The following is a 27,193-nucleotide window of genomic DNA, read 5'->3' on the forward strand; positions in this document are numbered from 1 at the left end:
TACCTGGTACATATTAACGATATACATGTACTAGATTCAGTATTTAAGCCTGTCAAGTGTAAGCATCATTAGAAACGCCATCTTTGCAAGTTTGGTGAAGTTGGGCAAGAAGTAAGATATAATCATAAGAGGGCACCTGCTTCAAAAACCATAACCTTGTACAGCATCCAAAACTTATGGCTTAGATTCAGCATTCAAGCCTGTCGAGTACATAAGTATCATAAGATGCACCATCCATGTAAGCATGGTGAAATTAGAACTTGTTTATACCTAGAATCAACAACAAAATTCTGTCAATTACAATTTTATTTGTCACCAACATGAGCCCAGCTTAATCTCTCTCTCTCTCTCTCTCTCTCTCTCTCTCTCTCTCTCTCTCTCTCTCTCTCTCTCTCTCTCTCATTTTTTCATTTCTGCTTTGCAATAAAACCACATAGTGCAATTAGTATTGAATAAGAGCAAATGGACTACAAACATATTTTGTATCGTAATTTTTTTTTTGGGGGGGGGGGGGTGATCTTGCATAATGGGGTTATTTTTGCCTGAAAAAATAAATCAATGGAGATGTGGATAGTGTTAAGAAAGTTGATTTGTGAAAAGATCGATATAAAAATCATTGAAATGATTAACCAGAACTTTACCAATCTAAATAATTCTAATTGAAATGCATGATCTACAATTGCAACTTCCAAATGCGCTTCTTGAAAGCCTTCAATATTTGATTCAATCTGATTGAAGCCCCTTGTAAATTCTATCGTTTATCTTTCTTGTCCCTCTTACCAAGACACATAAGTTTATTGATTAGTTTACTATCCAATATTTCATACTTATTTATTCACGTTGTAGTACCTAAACGGTTGCTATCCGTAAAAAAACGACGTTCGCTGTTTCTATTCGAAAATTATACGGTTACTAGCTGAAAAAGATGTCCGACACAGTAAGTATTTTTCTTTTCAGATTGAACAAAATGCTCATTTTCTCAAAGATTTTAATTAACCTGCAAACTTGACAACCCTTACGGAACGTAACACACATTTCAACACTAAAATATCCAGCTACCTACATACAAGATGAAGAATTGACTTAAAACTTCGTGAATAACTGTCGTTGATTTGGGCACATGTGCAGTCGAATTAAGTTTTTGGACATGATTGCGCCAAAATCAAAGTTTTTTTTTTAAATTGAAGCGACTGATTTCTTAATATTTGTACACAGAATAGTTTGATTGCAAGAATTATCCATTTTCTATGTTTGTATAAAAACATGACGATTTTACTCGATAAGCCGTATGTTACGGCTACTATTAGACAACGACACCGGTTTCTATTGGAAATGTGCACTTTCTAACCTCAATGAAATAACATCCATGTATATGCATTGAATCATACAATTGAAATATGTTATTCTATAGTAACCGTTTAAAAATACGACTTTCGCAACTCTCCGACCTTTCCAACAGAGCTCGAAACCACCTCGAATGTATCACAGGTGCTTGGGGACGGGACCCCCCCCCCCCCCCCCCCCATATTCCCCCCTCCAAATTCCCGAGTTATTTTTTCATCAATTATTTTTTTAATTATAAGTTGATGTATGCTGCACTAGAAAAAAAAATCACAATTAATGCGAAATAAGCTATGTATAAAAAAATATATACCGGTACCACTGGTATATTTTTTATATATAGCTTGTTTCGCGTTAATTTTGAATTTTTAGTGTAGCATACAATACATCAACATATAATTAAAAAAAAATAAATGATGAAAAAATAACGGGGGAATGTGGGGTGAATGTTGTTGTGGGTGGGGGGGGGGGGGGTCCCGTTCTCATGCACCTGTGGAATGTATTACATAGTCGTTCATGACACCCCCCCCCCCCCTTTTTATTTATTTTTATAGAATTTGATTTAAATACATTATGTTTTACTATCCGTCGTGATGTGAGCTAGCAGTGCCCGAGAAGTTGAGACTGTTTACCTGTATGACCTACCTATAAATGTACACATTTCATCCTTTATCAATTTTTTACATTTCATGAAAATAATATCGTTCCGCATGAGGTTAGTTAATGTTTGCGCAGTACTTGCCCGCTGACAAAAGAGGCGAAAGGGACGAAAATAAAACGGGCGAATATTTCCCTGTATACAGTAGTACATCATAAATTTTTGCGAGTAACAAAAATTTTAACTTTGCAATTTGGAAATTCTAACTTGCATTTTTTGAGATGTATACCGGTATATATAGTGAATTTTGAACTCTGATACCCATATGATATCAATAGAAAATCATGTTAAGGTGTTCTGAGACTCTTCCGAATGGGAAAAAGATATCAGATTATTCAATTACAAATCTCCATTAGAAATCTGTTTTTATTCCTGTGAAAATCTCCCGGTAAAAAAGGGATACCCTCCATAAACAAATATTCAATATTTTTCTTTTAATTGATTTTAAATTTTCTTATTCTCTTTATGTGTATTTTGTAAAAAAAAAAAAATATGGCTCAAAGGTGAAAGAAACAGTACGTAACTTTGGACAGACTTAATTAAATATGTCATAGGTTACTGTGGAATCATGGCTTTTAAGGGTGCATTTCGTAGATTAGAGCTACATGGTTGAACGCGAATTGGTGGAGTTGAATTCGTTGAAGCACTTGATGCTTCACATTCTGTGTGATGTGTTTTAGATTTTTTAGGCTTGTGCAGCCATAAGTTTGATTTTCTTTTTCTAGCTGGAAAAGAAATTTAAGTTTCATATAGTAGCCGGTGCATCGTATTCAGTTTATAGCCGGTGCGAACATATCAGTATTTCAAATAGCAACCGTTACTTTAAAAAATCATTTGATGTCAAATTATTTCGATCAAAATATACTTTCTTGTTTATTTTGTATTACTTAATGAATCAGAATAGATAAATGCTTTTTTCATAATATAGAACAAACAAACTATGATTTGTAGATGAAAATATCAGCTTAAAACTTGGTTGTAACAGCCTTTTAGTTCGTCACCGACCTAGGAAATTTCTCTATTTCTGGTTATTCATAGGACCCATTTTCCAAACTATATTTATAAAATATTATAATAATACCTTACATGTTCCGTGCACACGGATTATTCAAACACTTACATGGTTTGGGTACATTTTTCGTCAATTTTGTGGCTTGATCCATGCGTTTCGTGCATGTTTTTTTTCAACTAGCAACCGTTCAATTTTCGAATAGAAACACCGAACGCTGTTTTTTACTGATAGCAGCCGTTTAGGTACTACACCGTCTTATTGGCGATCATGTCATTCTATTTTCATTATTCGGATGTTTTACCCGATATCAAGTCGGTGTGTATGTTCTGTGCCTTATTTCCGGTTGTGAGGTGTCAAGGAAGATAAACACGATAAATATTCGTGACCGCTCCACAATTAATAAATTATGTCACGTTACAAATGTATACGGTAGACTTGTACGCTACGTCTGTGATAAAGGTTGTTATATTTTCTAGTCAAAGTCCTGCTGAAGAATGCATCAAAAATCACAGAGCAATTCGATCTGCCAATGTAATAAATACTTGAGAAAGATCAGCCACGGCATAATATGGAGTCTGGAGACGGGGTTTTATCAGTAAGTTTTTTTTTAATGATGTGGTGGCATTGTATTTAGTTGGTTTTTATCATTAGACCAACAATAGACATGATAAAATTGGGCACACCACAGGTGCATGAGGACAGGATCGACCCCCCCCCCCCCCCCCGCCCCAATATATAGACCCCCGGGGCTTTATTTTTTTTTCATTAAATTATCCTTTTATGACATATTTCTAATCTAATTTATTCATCCAATGCCTAAAATTACATAAAACAAACATTTTTTAAAAAATCAGACCTTCTGAACATATACCGGTAATACAAGAAGGTTGCTTACTTCGTCCATCTAGAATCAACGGAAGTAACTAGTAACATTAATTTCTTTATTTTCTCTTTTATGTCTTCCGTTGTAATACACTCAGTATGAGTGCCTTCTTTTAGATTTTGCAGTACCCAAGACGATAAAAAAGTTTTCAGTTCTTCGTGGCTTGATTAGAATTCATACTTCTTATGAATCGTACTTTTTTCGAGTTTGCCATGCAATTTCGTAAATCTCTTGGAGTTATCTTCCTTGCGATAAACCCTCACTTCCGTTGGTTCTAGATGGATCGGTTCAAAACTTGCAACTTGTCGGCAAAAATTGTCCTATTTACCTTATGAATGTATTTACACGGGCATGGCATCGCCGCATGCAGATATTCAGTGAAGGGAATTATCGGGCTACGACATGAGGTCACCGTTTTTACTGGTAGATGTAGTTTGATAGTATATTTCAACAAATATTCATCGGCAGTGCCTCTCGGCTGGCAGACAAAGTTAGCAACCTTCTTGTATTATATATGTAGAGGGTCTGATTTTTAAAAAATATTTGTTTTAGGTAATTTTGAGCAATGAATGTATAAATTAGATTAGAAATATGTCATAAAAGGATAATTTATAAAAGTAAAATAGTAATAAAGTCCCGGGGGTCTATAATCTTGGGGGGGGGGGGGGTTGATCCTGTCCTCAAGCATCTGTGGGGCACACTTTAAATACAGTGCTATGGTGGTGATTTTATGTACACCGGTAGATGTGTCATGTATCCAGTTGATAAGACACTAGCAGTAGAAATGCATTGTTCTTTTATGAACTGAAGTGAACATATTAACATTATACATACATTGTAATAATTGTATAACATGTAAATAGTTTAATCTTGTCTGAGGAGTAATGAAAATTTCATGCTTTCAGTTAGGCATGCTGAATTTTTGCAGTTAGATGCAGAACTCTAGTTCTGTTACTGATATAGTGATATTGCAGAGTGTGAACTAACTGCATGGAAAGTCCTAAAATATTCACATTGTTTTGTGCACACTGCAATAAACATCTTTTCAACATAGTTATAGAACTGTCCACATACATGTAGTTATAGAACTGTGGCTATCCTAATATTGCTGTCTACTTTCACCCATTAGATCTTTGGTTCTGAAAAATTTCCTTATTAGTTGACCCAATAAAAATATGAACCATTAGAGCTTCTAAAACCCTGATTTTGATTATTTTCATCCTAATTTGGGATACGGCGTGTAAGCCTTGGGTTCATACCGGTATATCATAAATTAAGGCGCAGTATTAAGTGTCTTTACCTGAACAGTTAAAGCAAGTGTATGATATTGCAGTGTGGGTCACTTCGTGGGTACATTCCCTGTGTTAACAATCGCACTGAGCTTCCTTGTCTGTGGCATTGCCTCCATTGGAATGGTTAAATTCAAGGAGACAGATATAACAGAGAAACTGTGGGTGCCGTCCTACTCCCGCATACAGGAGGAGAAGAAATGGATGACCGAAAACTTTCCTCCCGACACCAGATATGCCAAGGTCATAGCTGTAGAGAATAACATTCTATCACCGAGATCCTTGAATGCAGTAAGACTATCAAAAGTTTCTTGTTTTTTTGTGGGTTTTATTCAGATTAATGCCGTACTTCATTCAGTTTTCAACTTGGTTTGTTTTTTCTATATAAACTCAGATGTTATAACGATATTTTTGTTATTGTAGAAATTTTTGATTTGTGTACCGGGTACATGTTTTGCCAGGAATGATAATTTTTATGCGCATTGATAGAGCAAGATTTTATTTTACTTCATGCATCAAATATATGTCAAAACCTCTTGATGTTGCAATGCATTTACATTCCAGTCAAATTGTTTTGTTTTAAAGGATATTTTTAAAAAATGTAAATATTTAGCTAAAATAAATAATCAAATGAGAATGTTCAATGTTGGATAACTCAACTGAAAACAACAGCTGTGGGAAAGGTCATTTGTTTGCCCAGTGTTGCATTTTGTGATGACAGTTTAATTTAGAAAGCTGATAGCTATTTTTTATCAGATGAGAGGAAAATTCATTATAATCTAGCTAAAGCAAGTCCAGCCCCATGTAAATTGCTTTTTTGTAAGAGTATTTGAATGCTATATTTTAGATGATGGATCTTTATGAAAAAGCAATATCATTCCATGACAATGAGTATTCATATCACCATATGTGCCTCAGGTAATTTTTCAAAATCTATTTACACATCTTGACTGAAATTGATTCAGAGCTGATTATTATTGTGATTGAAATTGACTGTTATTATTGATTTTGTGTCCAGAGTTGCACGCCATTGCAAGGTGAGCAGTATCCTGGAGATTTGGTCGTACAACAAAAGTGCAATAGCTCACCTGACGTATAACGATGTAATCAGGGACATCAACCAAGTCAAAACCAGGTGGGCAAAGAGTGTTTGGTGTGAAACAGTGTACATTAAACAAATATGTTTATGGCATAACAACATTGTCAACTCTAGATCTCTGCTACATGTACATTGTATTGAGCTGCTTCTTTGTGATGACTTTCACTTTGCATTAAGTCGTTCCCTTTTTAGTGGATAGCAGTGCTGATAAGTTACATGAAATTCTTTGCCTCTCCCCAACTAGCAAAGTTGTTAAAATCTGAATACACTCAAAAAGAAGATTTCTCCTTTTTCATTTGCATCACACCTGTTCATAATTTTAAGTATATCTCTGAACAGATCTCACCTGTGTGAAGGTACAAATGTACATCTTTCATCACCATTATTACATGTACTACTCTCTTTTGGTATGCAATTTATTAAAAACAAGGACAATAAAATAAAATTTTAACATATGACAAATAAAGATAAGCTACATGTATACTAGGTTAATAAATCACATTGTTTGTGCCTGTTTAGTCCGTTGTACCACAACAAGCTGGATGTATAGGTTAATCACATTGTTTGTGCCTGTTTAGTCCGTTGTACCACAACAAGCTACATGTATTGGTTAATCACATTGTTTGTGCCTGTTTAGTCCGTTGTACCACAACAAGCTACATGTATTGGTTAATCACATTGTTTGTGCCTGTTTAGTCCGTTGTACCACAACAAGCTGGATGTATAGGTTAATCACATTGTTCCTGCCTGTTTAGTCCGTTGTACCACAACAAGCTACATGTATTGGTTAATCACATTGTTTGTGCCTGTTTAGTCCGTTGTACCACAACAAGCTACATGTATTGGTTAATCACATTGTTTGTGCCTGTTTAGCATGTTGTACCACAACAAGCTGGATGTATAGGTTAATCACATTGTTCCTGCCTGTTTAGTCCGTTGTACCACAACAAGCTGGATGTATAGGTTAATCACATTGTTTGTGCCTGTTTAGTCCGTTGTACCACAACAAGCTACATGTATTGGTTAATCACATTGTTTGTGCCTGTTTAGTCCGTTGTACCACAACAAGCTACATGTATAGGTTAATCACATTGTTTGTGTCTGTTTAGCCCGTTGTACCACAACAAGCTACATGTATAGGTTAATCACATTGTTTGTGCCTGTTTAGTCCGTTGTACCACAACAAGCTGGATGTATAGGTTAATCACATTGTTTGTGCCTGTTCAGCCCGTTGTACCACAACAAGCTACATGTATAGGTTAATCACATTGTTCCTGCCTGTTTAGTCCGTTGTACCACAACAAGCTGGATGTATAGGTTAATCACATTGTTTGTGCCTGTTCAGCCCGTTGTACCACAACAAGCTACATGTATAGGTTAATCAAATTGTTTTGTGCCTGTTTAGCATGTTGTACCACAACAAGCTACATGTATTGGTTAATCACATTGTTTGTGCCTGTTTAGCATGTTGTACCACAACAAGCTACATGTTTTGGTTAATCCCATTGTTTGTGCCTGTTTAGCCCGTTGTACCACAACAAGCTACATGTATAGGTTAATCACATTGTTTGTGTCTGTTTAGCCCGTTGTACCACAACAAGCTACGTGTATTGGTTAATCACATTGTTTATGCCTGTTTAGCCCGTTGTACCACAACAAGCTACATGTATAGGTTAATCACATTGTTTGTGTCTGTTTAGCCCGTTGTACCACAACAAGCTACATGTATAGGTTAATCACATTGTTCCTGCCTGTTTAGTCCGTTGTACCACAACAAGCTGGATGTATAGGTTAATCACATTGTTTGTGCCTGTTTAGTCCGTTGTACCACAACAAGCTACATGTATTGGTTAATCACATTGTTTGTGCCTGTTTAGCATGTTGTACCACAACAAGCTGGATGTATAGGTTAATCACATTGTTCCTGCCTGTTTAGTCCGTTGTACCACAACAAGCTGGATGTATAGGATAAACACATTGTTTGTGCCTGTTTAGTCCGTTGTACCACAACAAGCTACATGTATTGGTTAATCACATTGTTTGTGCCTGTTTAGTCCGTTGTACCACAACAAGCTACATGTATAGGTTAATCACATTGTTTGTGTCTGTTTAGCCCGTTGTACCACAACAAGCTACATGTATAGGTTAATCACATTGTTCCTGCCTGTTTAGTCCGTTGTACCACAACAAGCTGGATGTATAGGTTAATCACATTGTTTGTGCCTGTTTAGTCCGTTGTACCACAACAAGCTACATGTATTGGTTAATCACATTGTTTGTGCCTGTTTAGCATGTTGTACCACAACAAGCTACATGTATTGGTTAATCCCATTGTTTGTGCCTGTTTAGCCCGTTGTACCACAACAAGCTACATGTATAGGTTAATCCCATTGTTTGTGCCTGTTTAGCCCGTTGTACCACAACAAGCTACATGTATAGGTTAATCGCATTGTTTGTGCCTGTTTAGCCCGTTGTACCACAACAAGCTACATGTATAGGTTAATCACATTGTTTGTGCCTGTTTAGCCCGTTGTACCACAACAAGCTACATGTATAGGTTAATCCCATTGTTTGTGCCTGTTTAGCCCGTTGTACCACAACAAGCTACATGTATAGGTTAATCACATTGTTCCTGCCTGTTTAGTCCGTTGTACCACAACAAGCTGGATGTATAGGTTAATCACATTGTTTGAGCCTGTTTAGTCCGTTGTACCACAACAAGCTACATGTATTGGTTAATCCCATTGTTTGTGCCTGTTTAGCCCGTTGTACCACAACAAGCTACATGTATTGGTTAATCACATTGTTTGTGCCTGTTTAGTCCGTTGTACCACAACAAGCTACATGTATAGGTTAATCACATTGTTTGTGCCTGTTTAGCCCGTTGTACCACAACAAGCTACATGTATAGGTTAATCACATTGTTTGTGCCTGTTTAGCCCGTTGTACCACAACAAGCTACATGTATAGGTTAATCACATTGTTTGTGCCTGTTTAGCCCGTTGTACCACAACAAGCTACATGTATTGGTTAATCACATTGTTTGTGCCTGTTTAGCCCGTTGTACCACAACAAGCTACATGTATAGGTTAATCACATTGTTTGTGCCTGTTTAGCCCGTTGTACCACAACAAGCTACATGTATTGGTTAATCACATTGTTTGTGCCTGTTTAGCCCGTTGTACCACAACAAGCTGGATGCCACCACCATGCTGGGACGGATTCAGTTTGACTCGCGGGGTCAAATCATGGCCGCCGGAGCAGCCTCCATGCTGTTTGTCCTCAATGATAAAGAAAAGGTATGTGTAAAATAATTTGGTCGTGTTCAATGTTATAATCTGTTGGAAGAAGGAACATGATGCTTACGGGAAGATCAGTGTAAACTTGGGTAAAGTGGAATATTTAAAGGAAGATATGTTTACGGCTTGATCAATGTACAGTTGTACACTGTTGTAAAATGAATGATTAAGAGGCAGATGTCTCAGGAGTCCTTCTTTTTTATTGTATATTATTGTAAAACTTTTATAACTCAAATACAATGGGTATAATGAATGAAAATAAATTATTCATATATATATGTAAATTTACCTTAGTTTTACTTAATTATAAGCATTTTTAAATATTTGTTTTTTTTTGCATATTTTTAGAAATGATCTTTTATTCTTTTAAGATATCCTAAACAGTAAACAATGTGCAAGTAAAATGTACTTAGCAAAAATGACTTGTCACAACAAAAAACTTAATGTATAATACATGTACAGTGTAAATACAGATAGATCAAGACACAAGGAAAATTCATCCATCGCCTGTAAACAAGTCATACTGATCGCTTTGGTACATTCTTGTATGACCTGTAAATAAGTCACACTGCTCACTTAAGTACATTCTTCTGTGACCTGTTAATAAGTTGTACTGCTCACATAAGTGCATCCTTTGTACTGTTGCATTCAGATGAGACCATCAGCTCAAAAGTGGGAATCTGAGGTCATTGAGTTAGTGCAGAAAGGTCATGCTCACCTGCAGGAGACCTATGTATACGCCACTCGCAGGTACGAATATCATCATCATTCAGGGCTACCTTTGGAATTTTAAGGGCAGAGACAATTCCCTTTCTTTTGAAAATTCATTTCATTGATGAAGCTGTGTAAAAGAGGTTATGCTCAGAGGCGGATCCAGCAATTTTGAAAAGGGGGGATTCCAATTGATGAAAATCAATACGTGCAAAATACATTATTTGTCAATAAACAAGGCCTTTTTAACGTTTTCCGTGCGTAAATTGAATGAACATGTATCTCATCAATATCTATTTCACATCTATTTTAATATCAGAGTGCACGGCATTATTGAGCGTTTTGGTTTAGGTAAGGAAGATTTGCATAATTTCCAGCCTTTAAAAAAAAACCAAGTTTCCAGCAATGAGAACGTGCATCTATGCTATGCTTAATAGAAAGAAACAGAATGAAACCACAAATAATTCAGACTTATTACGACAAAAAATTAATTTTTTGGTAAATCTTTTTTTATGTCTTTGATGGTTAAATTCTGAACTATTTATTGACTTTGATTTCAATCGGTTGCCTTCTTAAATAAAGGTCTAAATGATAGGATATGACAAAAATGGGGATAGTTTATCTGCTGAATGGATGGAACATGTGAAATACAATTGTACAAGCAATAGTCGTCCCAGGGAACTTGATGTGACCTCTGTATAATGAGTGCGCCACATCACCCGGCACTAGTATACAGATGCGATCTAATATTATTCAGGAAAGTTTTGAAAAGTTGTGCATTTTCATAATGGTTTATATATAAACCCCTTACACGGTATTTTGTAACATAATTTCCGATTTTTGGAAACAAAACAAAAAAGGGCTTTCTTTTGTGTTTCATGTGGGTGTGAAGGTACGGTATAGCTAGCATTCCAGAAAAATAGCATAACTTGCATAAAATTAACTATAATCCATTTTTTAAAGAAATAGAGTAGACAATACATTGTAGATGTTAGAGATGTTATTATAAATCTGTGTTTTTAGCGACACTGCTTAGTTAATTTTTTTAAAATTTTCCACATGTTTACTCAAAGATGTGAGCACCGGATGCTGATGGGGAGTACCTTTTTCGATAAAAAAAATATCGTTAGGGTTTTTTCATATAAGAAATACATGTACATGTAAAATACGGTGCGTTGTAAAAAATTCTTTAAATTAGCAATTTTAAAGCATTTCTTTGAAATAATTACAGTATTTATATTATAAATGGGGACAATTGCCTTTAAATGGGCATTACAAGTTTTCAAAAAAAAAAATTATGTCCCAGAGAAAGGGGGGGTTCCGACCCCCGGAACCGCTCCTCTGGATCCGCCAATGATGCTGTAGTTACTGTAAATGTTGTAATATACACATGGGGGAAATTGAAGTGAAGAATGCAGTAAGCTGAAAACTGCCTAAAATACCACTGTGTGTATGATCAAACAATCAAAACTTTAGTTTGGTTAATCAAAATATCATGAAATGTTTGTTCATAGCTCTTATCTATAAGATTAGTGTATTTTACTGAACAGATGTTGGATCTTTAAATTCATCATGTTAATTAATAACTTCAATTTCAATTGAATTTAAACCTTGTCCATTTAATGCAAGTACATGTATTTGAATCTGTAAAGTATTGCCCCTTTTGGTGTTTTTCTATCCAGTTTCGATGATGAAGGATATGGCGCGGTGAACGATGATATTAACCTCCTTACGGTTGGCATCTGCATTGTCTTGATCTTTGTCATTGTCACACTTGGAAGGTTCAATCTCATAGAACACAAGGTAACAAAGCACGATATTGTCTAGGCCACCAGAAATGTCTCCATCATAACAAAGCATGATATTGTCTAGACCACCAGATATGTCGCCATTGTGATTCATAGCTAATATAGAATAAGCATACTTAATTGTAATAAGATTAAACAAATATGTGTATAAAACTTCGTTCCTTGAACTTTGAATTTATTTCAAATGCTAGAAACATTTCCTTTTGTAATTGATTCTTGCTCCAAAGATCCCTTTGCAGAGAGCTCTTTTATTGATATACAGCAACACTCGAATATAACAAACACAGATATAACGAAATTATGGCTATATCAAATTCTTATTTGATCTTAAATGTCCCAGCAAAGTTCTTATATAAATCTATAGAAAATTGTCACATATAACAAACAAGGCTATAAAGAAGGAATTTCAAGACATCCACAGGCAAAATTATAACATGTTTTATTATTTATATAACGAATATTCTCCATTATGACTATAACGAAGATTTTTCTATGGTCCCTTGAAATTTGCTATGAACAAGATTTGCTGTATCATGAAATAAGTCCCATCATAGGAACGGTAGTTTTTATGACAACACACAATACTTTGAAATTCGTAATTTTTACATGGAAAAAATATTAACTGATTTCCGCTGTTTCAGTGTTCAAGATGACATACACAAATCCTGTAGCTTTGTTTAGTTGGTTTGCCTGTTTGCTCTAGCTGCTGATGTCCATATGTAGACTGTAACACTAGTTACATGTAGTTGGTCTGTCTGTCTGTTTTAGCTCCTTCTGTCATTGGCTGGACTGTTGAGTGTAGGAATGTCCATCGGGTTTGCCTACGGACTAGCCACTACATTCGATGTTATATATGGACCTGTACATGCCCTAATGCCTTTTTTGTTGCTAGGTAATTATTTCTTTATCATCTTAAGATTATTTATTATTTTCAATAATTTACACCAAGTACCAGTGTATGAGTGACACTCTGTCCACGTGTCTGATCAAAGCAAGGTTTTCAAATCTAGTTTCTTTTAACCACTAGAAAAGTAAATCAAAGATAAACCAGGAGGTAAAAATGTCAAATGAGAAAATATTACTGGGGTATTTAAATTTTTTTAAGGTCAAAATAAAAGGTTGTTGCTTCATTGTTTTTTTTTTTAGTAATTTGTTGTTTATTTCTTGTCACAGTTCAATTTCTTTTTAAATGATGTCAAGGTACATGTATTAAGCGTCTGCCTTTAAAATCCTTGACCTTTCTGTACTAGGTATAGGGGTGGATGACATGTTTGTCATTGTGGAAGCCTGGAAGAATCTTACCCCCGAGGAGCTGAAGCTTCCCCTCCCTGAACAAGTTGCCATGACGATGAAGCACGCTGGGGTTTCAGTGACTGTGACCTCTGTGACGGACATCGTGGCCTTTGCAATCGGCGCCTCCACGGTAGGTACAGAGAACTATGTTGTAATTCGATTCACATCTGTTTGTAAACTGTGGCTTGTTTGTCAAGTTATGATATGTTCACAGTATCTTATACTACCCAGTTGATTTACTGTTGGTGTCCCCATAGTTATATCAGACCTGAGCAAACAGAGAGCTTCATTGTAATCATATTAATAGTTGTACCGTAGTATCTGTAAAATGTGGCCTGTGTGTCAAGTATATACACTAGAACGTTATGCCTCACAGTTTCTGTTGGTTGTCTCAAGCTCATTCAGATCGATGTGACCTTTTTTTCTGTAATATTTGTACACAGTATGTTATACTGTTAATCACTGTTGGTATCTCTGTAGGTTATACCAGGCCTAAGTGCCTTCTGTATTGATGCGGCCCTTGGAATCCTGGCCCTGTTCATCCTTCAGTCGACCTTTTTTGTGGCGTGTCTGACTCTGGATCAGAAGCGTATTGCTGCCCGTAGAGATGCCATTCTGTGCTGTTTAGCCTACAAAAGCTTTGAGCCAAATAAATGCAGTCAGAAAAACTTCTTGGCTCTGGCCTTTGAGAATTACATTGGACCATTCCTGATGAAGACACCATCCAAGGTTTGTACAAGGTCACTAGAAACATTGCCAAGGAAAAAAATAACTTTAAAATTTATATGCTGAATTGTTCTGTATTCAGTTTAATAATGGCCTTAATTTTTTTCCAACCAGTATTGGTTCAATAAATGCACAGTATTTCTTCATCTAATACTGTAAATTCCTAATCAAACGCAAGGAATTAATATCCCCATAAAATTGCAAGAAGCGCATCTCGTGGATTTTAAAATCTTGCTTTTTTTTTTTGGGACATATGTAAATTATTTGGAATTGGGACAAAAAATTGGCGTTCGAGATTTTTTATTCTCGCGATTTGATGCAAAACCATTAAATTGCGGAATTAAGTACTCGCTTTTTAAGAAATCTACAGTAAACTGTTTCCTTGTTTTAGATTATTGTGATGCTGGTGACAGTCTCTCTGTTGGGGGTCAACATCTACGGCTTCTACCACCTGAAGCAGGACTTTGACCTCACTATGTACATTCCGTCCAATTCCTATGCCCACAAGTTCTTCAAAGCCCAGGATAAGTACTTCCCGAACCGCGGAGTGGACGTCAATGTGTACTGTGGTCAGTTGGAAAAAACAGAAGTTATTTTCAAAAGGATTGCCTTAGCATACATTTATTTCAGATGTTGGGGAAAGAATTCTTAAATTCTTTAAAATTATTCTGTAGGTGACATACATTACGGCTCTAGTCAGAAGATCCTCAGCAACATGCTGTACAGAATAAGCACAGATCCAGGGGTGGAGAATGGAACAGTCATAAGCTGGTTCCCTGCCTTCACCGCCTGGATTAGAAGTCTTAATGATTCCAGCCTGGCCATGTATAGTAAGTCTAACTCTTGACATTTATTTGAAAAATAATTATCATGCAAAATATATAATTCATTGATTGAATTTGATTTAAACATATTGTATTTTGTTACTCCCAATACATAATGAGGCAGCAGGTTGTCTCTGAAGAGACAGACCTAAAGTGCTAGACTGGCCTCTAGCTTTAATATGTAATTTATCTATTTATAGAATGTAATGATATATTTTGTTACCAGAATTTATTATTATAACACTATTTGTACAATGTAATGAACTATTTGTACATTGTAGTGAACTATTTGTACAATGTAATGAACTATTTGTACATTGTAGTGAACTATTTGTACAATGTAATGAACTATTTGTACGTTGTAATGAACTATTTGTACAATGTAATGAACTATTTGTACATTGTAGTGAACTATTTGTACGTTGTAATGAACTATTTGTACATTGTAATGAACTATTTGTTCATTGTAGTGAACTATTTGTACGTTGTAATGAACTGTTTGTACGTTGTAATGTTGATATGCTGTATGCTGCTGTTAACTTGTTCCACAGATCATTATCCGTACGACGAGCACGAGTTTGATTCCCTGGCCCTAACATTTATTGAGAATACACCAGTAGGGCACGCCTTCAAGAGATTTGTTAAGTTTGACAAGACCACTCACCCCCCTGTCCTAAAGGTGAGAGTTGTGCAGGGCCATCAAATGTAGATATGCTCACCTGTATTTACATCTGAGTTGAAGCTTAGAATGAATCATTTTATGTTGGATCCCTTAAATTGCATCCTCCTTGTATAAAGTATTAAATTTTTTATTAATTACAGCACTTCCTATTAGGATTGTAATTCCCCAGACATATCTCTGATAGGTTGTTTTGCTATTCTGATTTCTTCAGGCCATGTACTTCTCACTGCGACACACCAGTCAACCAAACTCCCAGGCGGAAATCGATGCCATGGAAGATCTCCGGGAAATCACGGACAATTCTGGACTTCCCAAAGGAATGTGTTTCCCGTATTGCCCGCAGTATCTAACCTATGAAACAAACAAGGTTTAAAATTATAAAACAATCATATATTAAATATGAATGTAGAGTGAAGCAAAAGAAATGGTGTATAATATATTTAAGCTCTCTACATATGTACAGTATCATACTTTTACTTATACATGTATTATTATACTTTCATGTTAAATTCTAAAAACTGTGGTTTAGATGCAGTTTATAATCTGTTCTATTACCCTCAGTGTTAGCAACACACTTGGCAATGGGTAACACAATGAATTGTTACATGCGCATAAATTATGCGTGTACGGTTCGCCGTAGAATTTACTTTATTATTAACAAAATATAAAGTTTTCTTTAAAATTAAGACATTCAGTATAATGAAATAAATAGTGCCTTTTTGTGAGGGCAACAGTTTAAATTGACACCCCTCGAAAACTATTGTCAACTTTTACTTTGAGTCGGTTGACAATGGTTTTCTCGGGGTGTCAATTTCAACTGTTACCCTCCCAAACAGGCACTATTCATGTACATGTAATTCCACTAATTTAACATTTCTGAAAACTAATTATGGATTTGAAACATGAACTACATACTATACTGATGACATTTATATGTCACAGTGACACAGTTTCCATTCTTTGGACAGGTATTACAGGTGGAGCTGTACCGTAACCTGGCCCTGGCGGGGGCGTGTGTGTTCTTTGTGACCCTGGTCCTGATCGCCAACGTCCTGACCAGTCTAATCGTGTTCACCTGTGTCATCTTCACCCTGGTGAGTAATTTGGGGGTCCTGGCTCCGATTTCACAAAAAAACTTAAGTCATGTTACCTCCACAGCAGACTCAAGTCAAATCTCAAATATAAATCTGTCACAAACATCGTTAATACAGTATTATACTGTCTGTAATGTCAGTTTACATAGACATAAGTTATCCTGAACCAGGTTATTGTTATATTAACTTTGCTGAGTGGTGTATGGAAGACGCAGGTAATTTTGATGACCTGCATGTTTGTGTAATATTATTTATCACTGTCTTCAGGTGAATGTGGCAGGTACAATGAACTTTTGTAGCTATTATATCATTATGTCCACATCTATTTAACAACAGGTAGATGTGGCGGGTACGATGTATTTTTGGGGTGTGACTATCGACACGGCCAGCAGTATTCTGTTGACACTGTGTGTGGGGCTAGCCGTCGATTACTCCGCCCACATTGGACATACATTTATGACTGTGTCAGGTGCCAAAAACGGTACGTCAACTGTAAGATTCAAAGTTAATTTGTTTATTCAGTTTGTGGCTTCATCATGCTTGATTACAGTAATTCATGGTAAACTGTAGAAGCAGATATACCATTTGGAATTTAATTTCGTTATTTTCGTTGGCAGAATAAATCAACGAAATTAAATCCACAACGAATTTTTAACCCAAGTATTAATATACAGAGTTAATACATTTAAAAAATTATGTTTTGAGGAAATTAAATGCCAACAAAATTTTATTTGGTTTAAAAACAGCAAAATTTTAACCCAATCAAAAAATGTGCTTCTACAGTATATATGTCCCTTTTTTTCTCTGTAAAAGTTTGTATTTTTCTTACCAGCATTCCACAAAATTATCCCTTTTAGTTTAAAAACTAAACAGATAAAGTTACAAATGGTAACAATCTGAATCAAATAAGAACGAACAATAAGGAGAAATCAATATATTTAGAATGTAAAATAAATACCGGTGCAAACTCAGGATAGATCTTGGATGTTTTATTTTACGACAGAGCGCCCTGTAATGGCCTTGAAGGAGATTGGACCAGCCGTGTTTAATGGAGGATTCAGCACCTTCCTGGCATTTGTCCTCCTGGCCAACAGCAACAGCTATGGTTTCTCCTTATTCTTTAGAGTTAGTATCTGGGCTTCCTTTCAAAAAAATTTTTTAAATTTAATTTTGAGGTTTTTCTGATTTTTCTGCTTATTTCACTTTTCAAGTGATTGAGCTAGTATCTTTAATTTTTAAGGTATTTTTGGTTTTTTTATGTAGTTTTCAATAAGAATTATGTACATTCATTTGCATTGATTTGGTGGTGTTTGATTGGTTATTCTTTCATATATTTTACTCCCTCTGTAACAGGTGTTTTTCACGGTGGTTCTGTTTGGGCTTTTCCATGGATTAGTGTACCTCCCTGTGGTGCTGAGTTGGTTGGGACCCGAGCCCTACCACACGTCCTCTGTCCACATGTCACCACGGCGACAGATCGAGATGGATAAAGCGTCCAATGGACATGTAGAGGGATCAAAACTACTAGACCAGGTCAGTGTGAGGTCAAAGCAGTCAACATTGATATCATGTTATGTTAACGCTTTTTTAACTATTTCAATTAGGACTAAAATTGTAGCTTAAACAGAATATTATGAAATGGAGATACATCTAAAAAGTTGGGTTAATACTTTCAGCTTTGGTGTCATTAAATACAGTGAAACTTTTCAAACCGGCACCCCTGAAAACCAGTACCCCCTCAATATCAGCCTATATAAAAAGTTCCGGCCAGCTCTCTCTTTATTTCTTATATTTAAACCATTACAAAAACGGCACCCCCTGAATAACGGACACCGGTGTTTTTTGGTTGGCTGAGGTTTAAAGGGGCATGGTCACGATTTTGGTCAAATTTTATTTTTCTGCATTTATTATTTACAATGCTTTAGGAATGCATTTCTAATGACCAAATGAAATATGGGAGTCAGTCAATGAGTTTTAAGCAAGATACAGGGCTCACAATTCTTTGTCATGTAAACAAGGCTCGTGCCCTGTTTTTGTTTACATAGGTTCAATATACCAGCAAAAAATCTTTTTCAAGCTGATTTGTCTATCTTCTTATTCATTTTAAGCATAAATAAACAGTTCCTAACGATTAACACATTTATTTGAGGTTTAAAACTGGAATTTTCACTTCAACATGCGAAATGTAAACAAACGCTTTGTTTACATAGCAAAGATTTGCAAGCTCTGTAACTCGCTTATAACTCAACAAATGACACTCAAATTTTGGTTGCCTATTAAAAATGCCTTACTGAAGCATTGTAAATAATAAAATCAAAAAAAAAAATTGACCAAAATCGTGACCGTGCCCCTTTAACAAACGTGTGAAATATACCCTCAAAAAAACGGCGTATAGGCAGAGGACAGAGACACCCCTATAATTGACGGAAGGTGGTAAAACGACTCGACAGGGTGTCAGTGTTAATTACGAGTGTTAAAAATGGCTTTATAATGGGTTGTTTAATAAATGTTGTTATATTTAATGATTGAGAAATCATGTTTTTTTTGGTGTTTATTCTTGTTTTATTTTTCAATTCATTGATTTGATTCATAATGAGTTATTGTATTCTATTTTATACTACACTTATAGTAAAGATTAGAACTCACGCAGTGATAAATCGAACATCAATAATAATCTCCTAAACAATGCCTAGAGTTTACTGAACCTCAGTAAACCAGCACCCCCTGTAAACCGGCCATTTTGTCCGGTCCGACAGCCTGCCGGTTTTGAGAAGTGTCACTGTATGTAAACCCTTTGAATTTAAATTTTGAAATCAATATTTTCAATTATTTTAGCCCTTTTAAGATTTCTTACATCCAATTTGATGAAAGTTGTATCTCCATTGAAACCAGTGCATTTGTTTTCTACTGAATAGAAAACCCAAAGTATTTGAGATTATCGGCCGGTAGTTATTATTAACTGTTTATTTGTTGATTTGATTTTAACTTATTCATTGTAAATATCTTACAGCAATATGAACTGCAATTTTAATGTGGAATTTTGATTTTTTAAGAAAATGTTTTTTCTACTATAATGACAAAAAATATCATGGTTTCTATTAGAATTTCTGTTAGTTAATTTTTGTGGGAAAAGCCGTTAAGAAGCCTTTCTGGAGCAAAACTGAATTATTGACGTCCTGCACAAAAATTGATCTGCTATATATTTCTTAGAAAAGAAATCTGTCTTCGACAAAAATTAATGATTTTTTCAAATCTTGATTATTATAAAAGTTTAACTTACATGCAGAATTATCATACTAGCAGGTTTTTTTCAAGCAAAATAAAATTATAAAAAATACAGCTCATATTGCTTTAAAGAATGCTAAAGGATAAGACATGAGTACATGTACATATATAAACATATGTACATATATGAGGTTCTGACTTCTAGGGTTTGAATCTCAGGTGTATGTAATCTATTTACATTTAAACTTGTATGTTTAGGATACAGTGAAGGGGTAAGTACCTGTCTCATCTGCATGAGTGTCTACCTGAATCCTGGCTGTGATTTGTAACTTCTTCCTTAAAACTCAATGTGTCATGCTTGGAAGCTGGGCTCTTTGGTTTGCTATTCTTTTTTCTTTTTGATGAGTTCAGAAACTTAAATGCTCTGCCTAGGAAACTAGAACAAAATGTAGTTTATAATGCTTACAAATTACATGTGTAATATGTTGTGCAAATAGAATCTAAGCTGTATTTAATTAAATGGTTCTTTAGATCAACAGTTGTTTGAATGCATGATATTGTTAAAGCTGTCTTTAATAAACATACTAGTAGTTTATGGACATGGCTTCTCACAATATCCTAAGCTTTTGGAGCTAGAATTTTAATTATCTTCTGTCCATGCTTTCTGACAGCTAAGCCAGAATTTTGATTCTTTGCTAATGCTTTTTAACATTAAGCTTTTCTCTCTCTCTCTCTCTCTCTCTCTCTCTCTCTCTGATTCTGTTTCTGCTTCTAATATGTTCTCTATTGATGGAATTGGTTTCTATTCCCTCTATTTGTTAGATTTAATGTCCTCTTTATTTGGGAGATTTTATGTTGTTTTTAGGATCTAAATGTATCTCAATTTTAGGTGTTTTGTGTTCTCTTCACGGCTGTTACTTTCATCCTCCTCAGATTTATTGATCCATTCTTGCTGTAATTTGCTATTTGCACAATTTAAACACTAGCAGGTAGTGCCTAGCTTACAGAGTAAAAAAACATCAAAAAAAAAATTCCATTATTTCCTAAATTGTAAGCCGATTGATTTGATTATATGCACTTTTCTTTGTCATACATGATAATATTTGCATGTTATTTTTCTTTATCTTGTAATTATAAATCAATTTTCAGCTATGATATAAATTATCCTAATTATATTATATAATAAACTTTTCTTATGACTTCTAAGTAAAGTTGTGTGCACTTGATGAAATGTAGTTGAGTGTATCCTAGGTATTAGGAATGAATGATGATTGTTATTGATCAATTACAGATGTTGATTGTAAAAATCAATTTTCTCCACTATGTAAATATCCTATCCATAATCTCCTATCTGCAAACTTAATAAACAGGAAATGTCAATTAATGTAAATCAAAGAAATCAAACTACCTGAACGTGTAGTGATAATTAAACAATTCAGTGAAATATTTAATGAAGCAGTCTGAAAAAACAAATCAACAGGGAGTTGTTCAAATGCAATTTCAAATCTTATCTTTTTATCTGTTACAGGTAAGCTCACACAGAGTTTCAGGAAAAAATATTTTGAATTAATGGATATGTGAAATACAGTAAAATCTTTAATATCCATTGATCTTGATTTTTGTAGAGAGGAAAAGTATTCACCACAAGAGGAGAGCAGTCCAGTATAAATCAGGTACAGATTGATTCCAGACTTCCAACAAGCTTACAGTATAGTTCAGTGATGATTAATTGATATCATCAAACCTGATACTAGACTAATATCATTAAACCTGATATTAAACTGATATCATTTAACCTGATGAAAGGCTGATATCACTAAACCTGACAATATGCTGATATCATATAACCTGATGATAAGCTGATATCATTTAACCAGATGATAGGCTGATATCATTTCACCTAATGATAGGCTGATATCATATAACCTGATGAAAGGCTGATATAACTAAACCTGACAATTGGCTGATATCATATAACCTGGTGATAAGCTGATATCATTTAACCTTATGATAGGCTGATATCATTTAACCTGATGAAAGGCTGATATCACTAAACCTGACAATTGGCTGATATCATATAACCTGGTGATAAGCTGATATCATTTAACCTGATGATAGGCTGATATCATTTAACCCAATGATAGGCTGATATCATTTCACCTGATGATAAGCTGATATCATTTTTTATGATAGGCTGATGTCATTTAACCTGATGATAGACTGATGTCATTTAACCTAATGATTGGCTGATATCATTTAACCTGATGATAGGCTGATATCATTTAACCTGACAATAGGCTGATATCAAAAACCTTATGATTGGCTGATATCATTTAACCTGATGATAGGCTAATATCATTTAACCTGGCAATAGGTTGATATTGTTTAATCTGATGATAGGCTTATGTCATTTAACCTAACGATTGGCTGAAATCATTTAACCCCATGATAGGCTGATGTCATTTAACCTAATGATTGGCTGATATCATTTAACCTAACCATAGGCTGATATCATTTAACCTGATGATAGGCTGATATCAATTAACCTGATGATAGGCTGATATCATTTAACCCAATGATAGGCTGATATCATTTTACCTGATGATAGGCTGATATCATTTTACCTGATATTAGACTGATATCATATAACCTGATGGTAGACTAAGATGATTTTACCTGATAATAGACTGATTATATTTAATCTAATGAATGGTTGATATCATTGAATTAAATTGATTTTTTTACAGGGTAAACAGAGCCTCATATTTTCTGCGGATCAAGTATGTCTCTATAGTAACCAAAATGGCTGCCAAGCAGTGATGGTGTATATTTGAAGTCTCATTCCTTGTAGTCTCCTCATGACTACCTCATCAAAGTCAGTGTCATGCCGAAAAACTTTATCAACATCATCTATATGTTTAGTCATGAAAAAATAACACTAATGTGACCAGGATTGCTAATCTGAGAGAAAACAATATTTAAGCAAGGGAATTCCCTTGTGGAACTGATCAGACTTTTGGATTGTCTCACTCCCAACAATATTTGTTCTGTATTGACATGAACTTGAGGGTTAACAAGGGAACGTGTCGGGTTTATCTCAGGATTGATTGATATTTGTCTGTGATTATTATGATAACTTGTAGCAAATGGTAAAGCAGTCAATACCAGTGAATGTAGTGTAAACACACATTTCTTTGTTCTTATGTTATCCAAACTTTAGTAGATACATGTTATTAGACAGACTTTCTGTTCCCTGTATGTGTCACATTTTGTTTTCAAGTTTTATTCATACAAGGGTAGTTTTTTTTTATGATTTTTAATAATAATTATTAATGATTGTTGTTGATGTTGGTGATCACCTGGCCATCATATAGTATGTGAATTATGATTCATGGAACAATACAATGTCAAGAGAGTTAAATCTTGCAAACAGCACAATATTATTTAGAGGGTCAATGGCCGTGGCCATTTTTAGACAATATTCATCTCCTTTAAAAGGAGAACTCTATAAACTCTAAAATATAGGAAAGTACTTATGTAAGAATATAGGGAAATGCCCAAATCTAAATGCTAAAATATATAGACTATTTCTTTAATAAATAACAGTTCATAGCTAAAGAGGTCATATCTTAATATTAATCTCTAAGAGTTGTGCATGTCAATGAATCGGCCAAGGAGAATTAAGGTGGTACAGATAGACCTAAAATGAATATGCATTTTAATAATTATCAATATTTTACCAACCATGAAAAATGTGTGAAAAAATATTGGAGAAAAAACTATTTCAGTGTTTAGATGAACAAGGATGGAGATTTTTAACTGATTATTTAAAGAATTATAAACAATGCAGGTACATGTATTAATATTGCTACAACGTGTCAAATTGATACTGCATACCTATATCAAATCATGATATGTCATGTTTATTTGCATCTGAGATGCTACAATCAGAAGACTGTCTGTTTTATTTTTATCTAAACCTTGTTTGCTGCTTTGTTTGTGAGGTCCAGTCTTCTGATATTGTTAGTTCAGTCTGTCAGACTGTGAATATAGACTGTGCAATAAATGACTAGAAACAATGGCACCCACGGTCAGCTTCCTAAATCAACAGTAAAGGACTGTATATGTTTTAGGCCTAAAATGGCCTCAAAAAATGAGCCTCATCCTTTTTCAGTAATTCATTGTTGTCTTTTTATAGATAAAATATGAAGTTTTTTAATCAATTTCATTTTGATCCAAATGCCTACAATTCAAAAATAAGACGAAAATTCAACCGTTTCCAGCCATTTTTTGCATTTTAAGCATTAACCACCTTCTTTTAATAGTGTTTTTCTTTGAGAGAACATTGAGCACATGCTTGAACAAAAAAAGCTAGTACTTTCATCAGAGTTGTATAGAAATTCTCCTTCCTCAAAGTGTCGCTCTATGTTTCCCATTTGAAAAAAAAGATGAGAAAATGTTAATTTAAAAATAGTGTAACTTCTGACATCACATACTACCAGTGGGTAGAAATAAATCAAATAATTAGGTGAAAAATATATTAAATTTTTCAAAAAAAAAAAAACAACATAGCAATTTAATGTACCTAAAACCTTTAAATAATGCAAATCATGGGGACCAAATTATATAAAGTTCTTTACTCATTGTATCACAGAGACCCGGCTGACTGTGTCACTATGTACTAATAGTTATGTTCGGTTGTAATACACTAGTCTTAATTTGAAATCAACTGGAAGTGGAGTATTGATACTGTAGGGTTTTTTTTAAATAGAATTTTCTATCTTCTCAGGCTTATTTAAATAATTACTTTATTTAAATGATTTTGTTTTTGCTTGTTTTTGCAATGGAAAATATTTACAATTTGATGCGTCAAGTCAAAACAGAATCTGTTTTTATACGTGTATAGTAATAGGTATCTCTTCTCTCAAACAATATTTTATTGATAGTTTAGCTCAAACCTATGTATCTATAATAAGAAGTTTTGATCATTTTTTATTTAGAAAATAAGCTGTGAAACATTGAGAATGTGTTGTTCCTTTTCGCTGTAAACCACTAGTCCTTTACACAATGGCGATTGTTGTCAGTTTTTTTGGTTGATTTTACTGTGCAGGTTATGTTGACACTGCAGGCTTTTCAATTATGATTTAAATTTCTGTTTGGAATTAAATTTTTCTAAGCAAATTTTAATCTGAGTGCTAAACAGACGCAGTATGGCTGGTACATGTTTAAGCCATGCAATACTTTTGTATTTTATTCTTTGTCAATTTAGGTGTCCGCATTATGCCTTTGTTTTATTTATTGAATTAAACCACGGAATACTCCACTGGGTACGAGGAAATCCTACCACAATCCGGTGATTCTCAGCGTGTGTGATTATATATTTAAGTTTCTAATCAATAAATATTATGATCAGTTCTGCTTTGTTTCATCATTTGACCCGTTAATAGTTATAGCTCGGAATGGCACCTTCTCCCCAAAACCATATCCCGTCTCCCTAAAAACATCTACCTGTACTCCTTCTTCTGTAACAATGGAACAATGCTTTTGATCAGGTAGATAGTGGGACGTTTTCACTTTTAATATATTTCTAATATATTTCCCAATATTTCTTACGAAATCTAATTGGCAACAAACTAGTGACCAAACAAGATATAACCGTCTGATTAAAGACTTTAGTGTCTGTCGGCGTATGAACAGTCTTTTATAAATCTTCCACTGGCAAAATAACCAGTTAAGAAGACATCTTTAATTTATTGCTTATTCCTCATAGTTTATGGTACTGGTATCCAACACATCGGGTTGTGGATGATGCAATGATGTGGATCCGTCTGCCAGTCCATAACTCCTCTTTTATTGTCATCGCAACTGTAAAGTTGCTGCGCAGAATTTCAGGAATATTGTTATATGCTCCAGTTAAACAGGTTTGTCAGTGCCTTATCTCTGAAATCATCAAACTTCATTGTTTTCCAGATGCATGTATTTCAAATTCTAAATAGGAGTAAGTTAGTTTTGAATTTAAAAACTCGTTCTTTTCAATTCATCTTCTTTTAAAGTTTTCAACAAAATTTCACTACACTTTGAAGTTACATTTGAATATAGACATACGAGGGTTTTCCCAAAACAGCGTGGACATCTCTTAATCGAAGACACAGGAAGATGGAACTCGTAGTAAAACGGCGACGCCAGCGTTTGAGGCGACGCACCGATCACTAATAACATTTTGTACAGATGTAATCCTTAGCCGATTTTGAAGTAAATAAATTACCAAAATCTCATTGAAATGCATTTTGTGAAACAATGTTTAGCAATATCGGAAATATTCGGACGAGTATGATAACATCAAGTGAAAAAGAAATCCTAACTGATAGAAATAGACGTCGATATTTCGATTTTTGATCAGAAGATGGGTGGATAAGGCGTGTAAAATGCCTATACACGGACGGAAAAGATACTGAAAATTTAAAATATCAATAAATCTGATTTTTTTTTAAATATTCAAAATAATATATATTTAACATATCATCGATTTATTTACCTTTGAATATGGTGAATACTTCGAATTAATGACTCAAACAGGCGTACATCTATCAAAACCTCCAAATAGTGTCATTTTTAGCTCACCGAGACGAAGTCGGGGGAAGCTTATGCTATACCCCTGGCGTCGGCGTCCGGACCTGGTTAGGTTTTTTGGTGCTGTTCCTGTATCTAAGTTATTACTTGTCCTAACTTCACAAAACTTGCATGGATGATGCATCTGGATCTACTTATGGACTTGGGTTTTTGGAGCAGGTTAAAGTGCAGGTGCCCTTTGATAGCAATTTCTAAGTTACTTCTGGTCCTAACTTCACCAAACTTTCATGGATGATGCGTCTTATAATACTGATGCACTTGACAGGCTTGAATGCTGAATCTGAGCCATAGGTTTTGGATGCTGATGAGGTTAAGGTTTTTTGAGTTGGTTAAAGGTCCTCTGATGATTTTATCTTACTTATTACTGGTCCTTACTTCACCAAACTTGCATGGATGGTGTGTCTTATGATACTGATGCACTTGGGAGGCTTGAATGCTGAATCTGAGCCATAAGTTTCGGATGTTGGATGGGGTTTTTGAGCTGGTTAAAGTTGTTAGAGCAGGTTCCCTTTGATAGACAAATCTTAGTTATTATTGGTTCAGTCTTTATCAAATTTGATGCATCTTGTGATTATGATGCACTGCACAGGCAAGGACGCTGAATCAGAGCCATAGGTTT

The 27,193-nt window shown here is 34.8% G+C and overlaps 1 protein-coding gene across 1 annotated transcript; it reads left to right on the top strand.

Annotated features, from left to right (window-relative positions):
• The first annotated feature begins 3,337 nt into the window (after positions 1-3,337).
• Positions 3,338-25,356, top strand: LOC105318491 (patched domain-containing protein 3). The gene is made up of 20 exons (XM_066066035.1): positions 3,338-3,606; positions 5,228-5,474; positions 6,031-6,101; positions 6,202-6,318; positions 9,458-9,581; positions 10,234-10,331; positions 11,975-12,095; positions 12,869-12,992; positions 13,351-13,523; positions 13,874-14,122; positions 14,511-14,688; positions 14,794-14,949; positions 15,495-15,622; positions 15,837-15,992; positions 16,594-16,719; positions 17,056-17,200; positions 17,723-17,844; positions 18,073-18,252; positions 20,203-21,617; positions 22,692-25,356. The coding sequence occupies exons 1-19, from the start codon at positions 3,506-3,508 to the stop codon at positions 20,218-20,220; spliced, it is 2,634 nt and encodes an 877-aa protein (XP_065922107.1). The 5' UTR covers positions 3,338-3,505; the 3' UTR covers positions 20,221-21,617; positions 22,692-25,356.
• Positions 25,357-27,193: the final 1,837 nt, after the last annotated feature.

Source organism: Magallana gigas, chromosome 7, assembly GCF_963853765.1.
Source record: "Magallana gigas chromosome 7, xbMagGiga1.1, whole genome shotgun sequence".
Classification (NCBI taxonomy): Eukaryota; Metazoa; Mollusca; class Bivalvia; order Ostreida; family Ostreidae; genus Magallana; species Magallana gigas.

Bases quoted from the DNA above. Each gene is read 5' to 3' on its own strand.
- LOC105318491 (XM_066066035.1), top strand. From the start codon at position 3,506: ATGCATCAAAAATCACAGAGCAATTCGATCTGCCAATGTAATAAATAC. The intron at 13,524-13,873 runs GTAGGTACAGAG...GTATCTCTGTAG, and splicing joins TTGCAATCGGCGCCTCCACG to GTTATACCAGGCCTAAGTGC. The intron at 16,720-17,055 runs GTGAGTAATTTG...ATTTAACAACAG, and splicing joins CCTGTGTCATCTTCACCCTG to GTAGATGTGGCGGGTACGAT.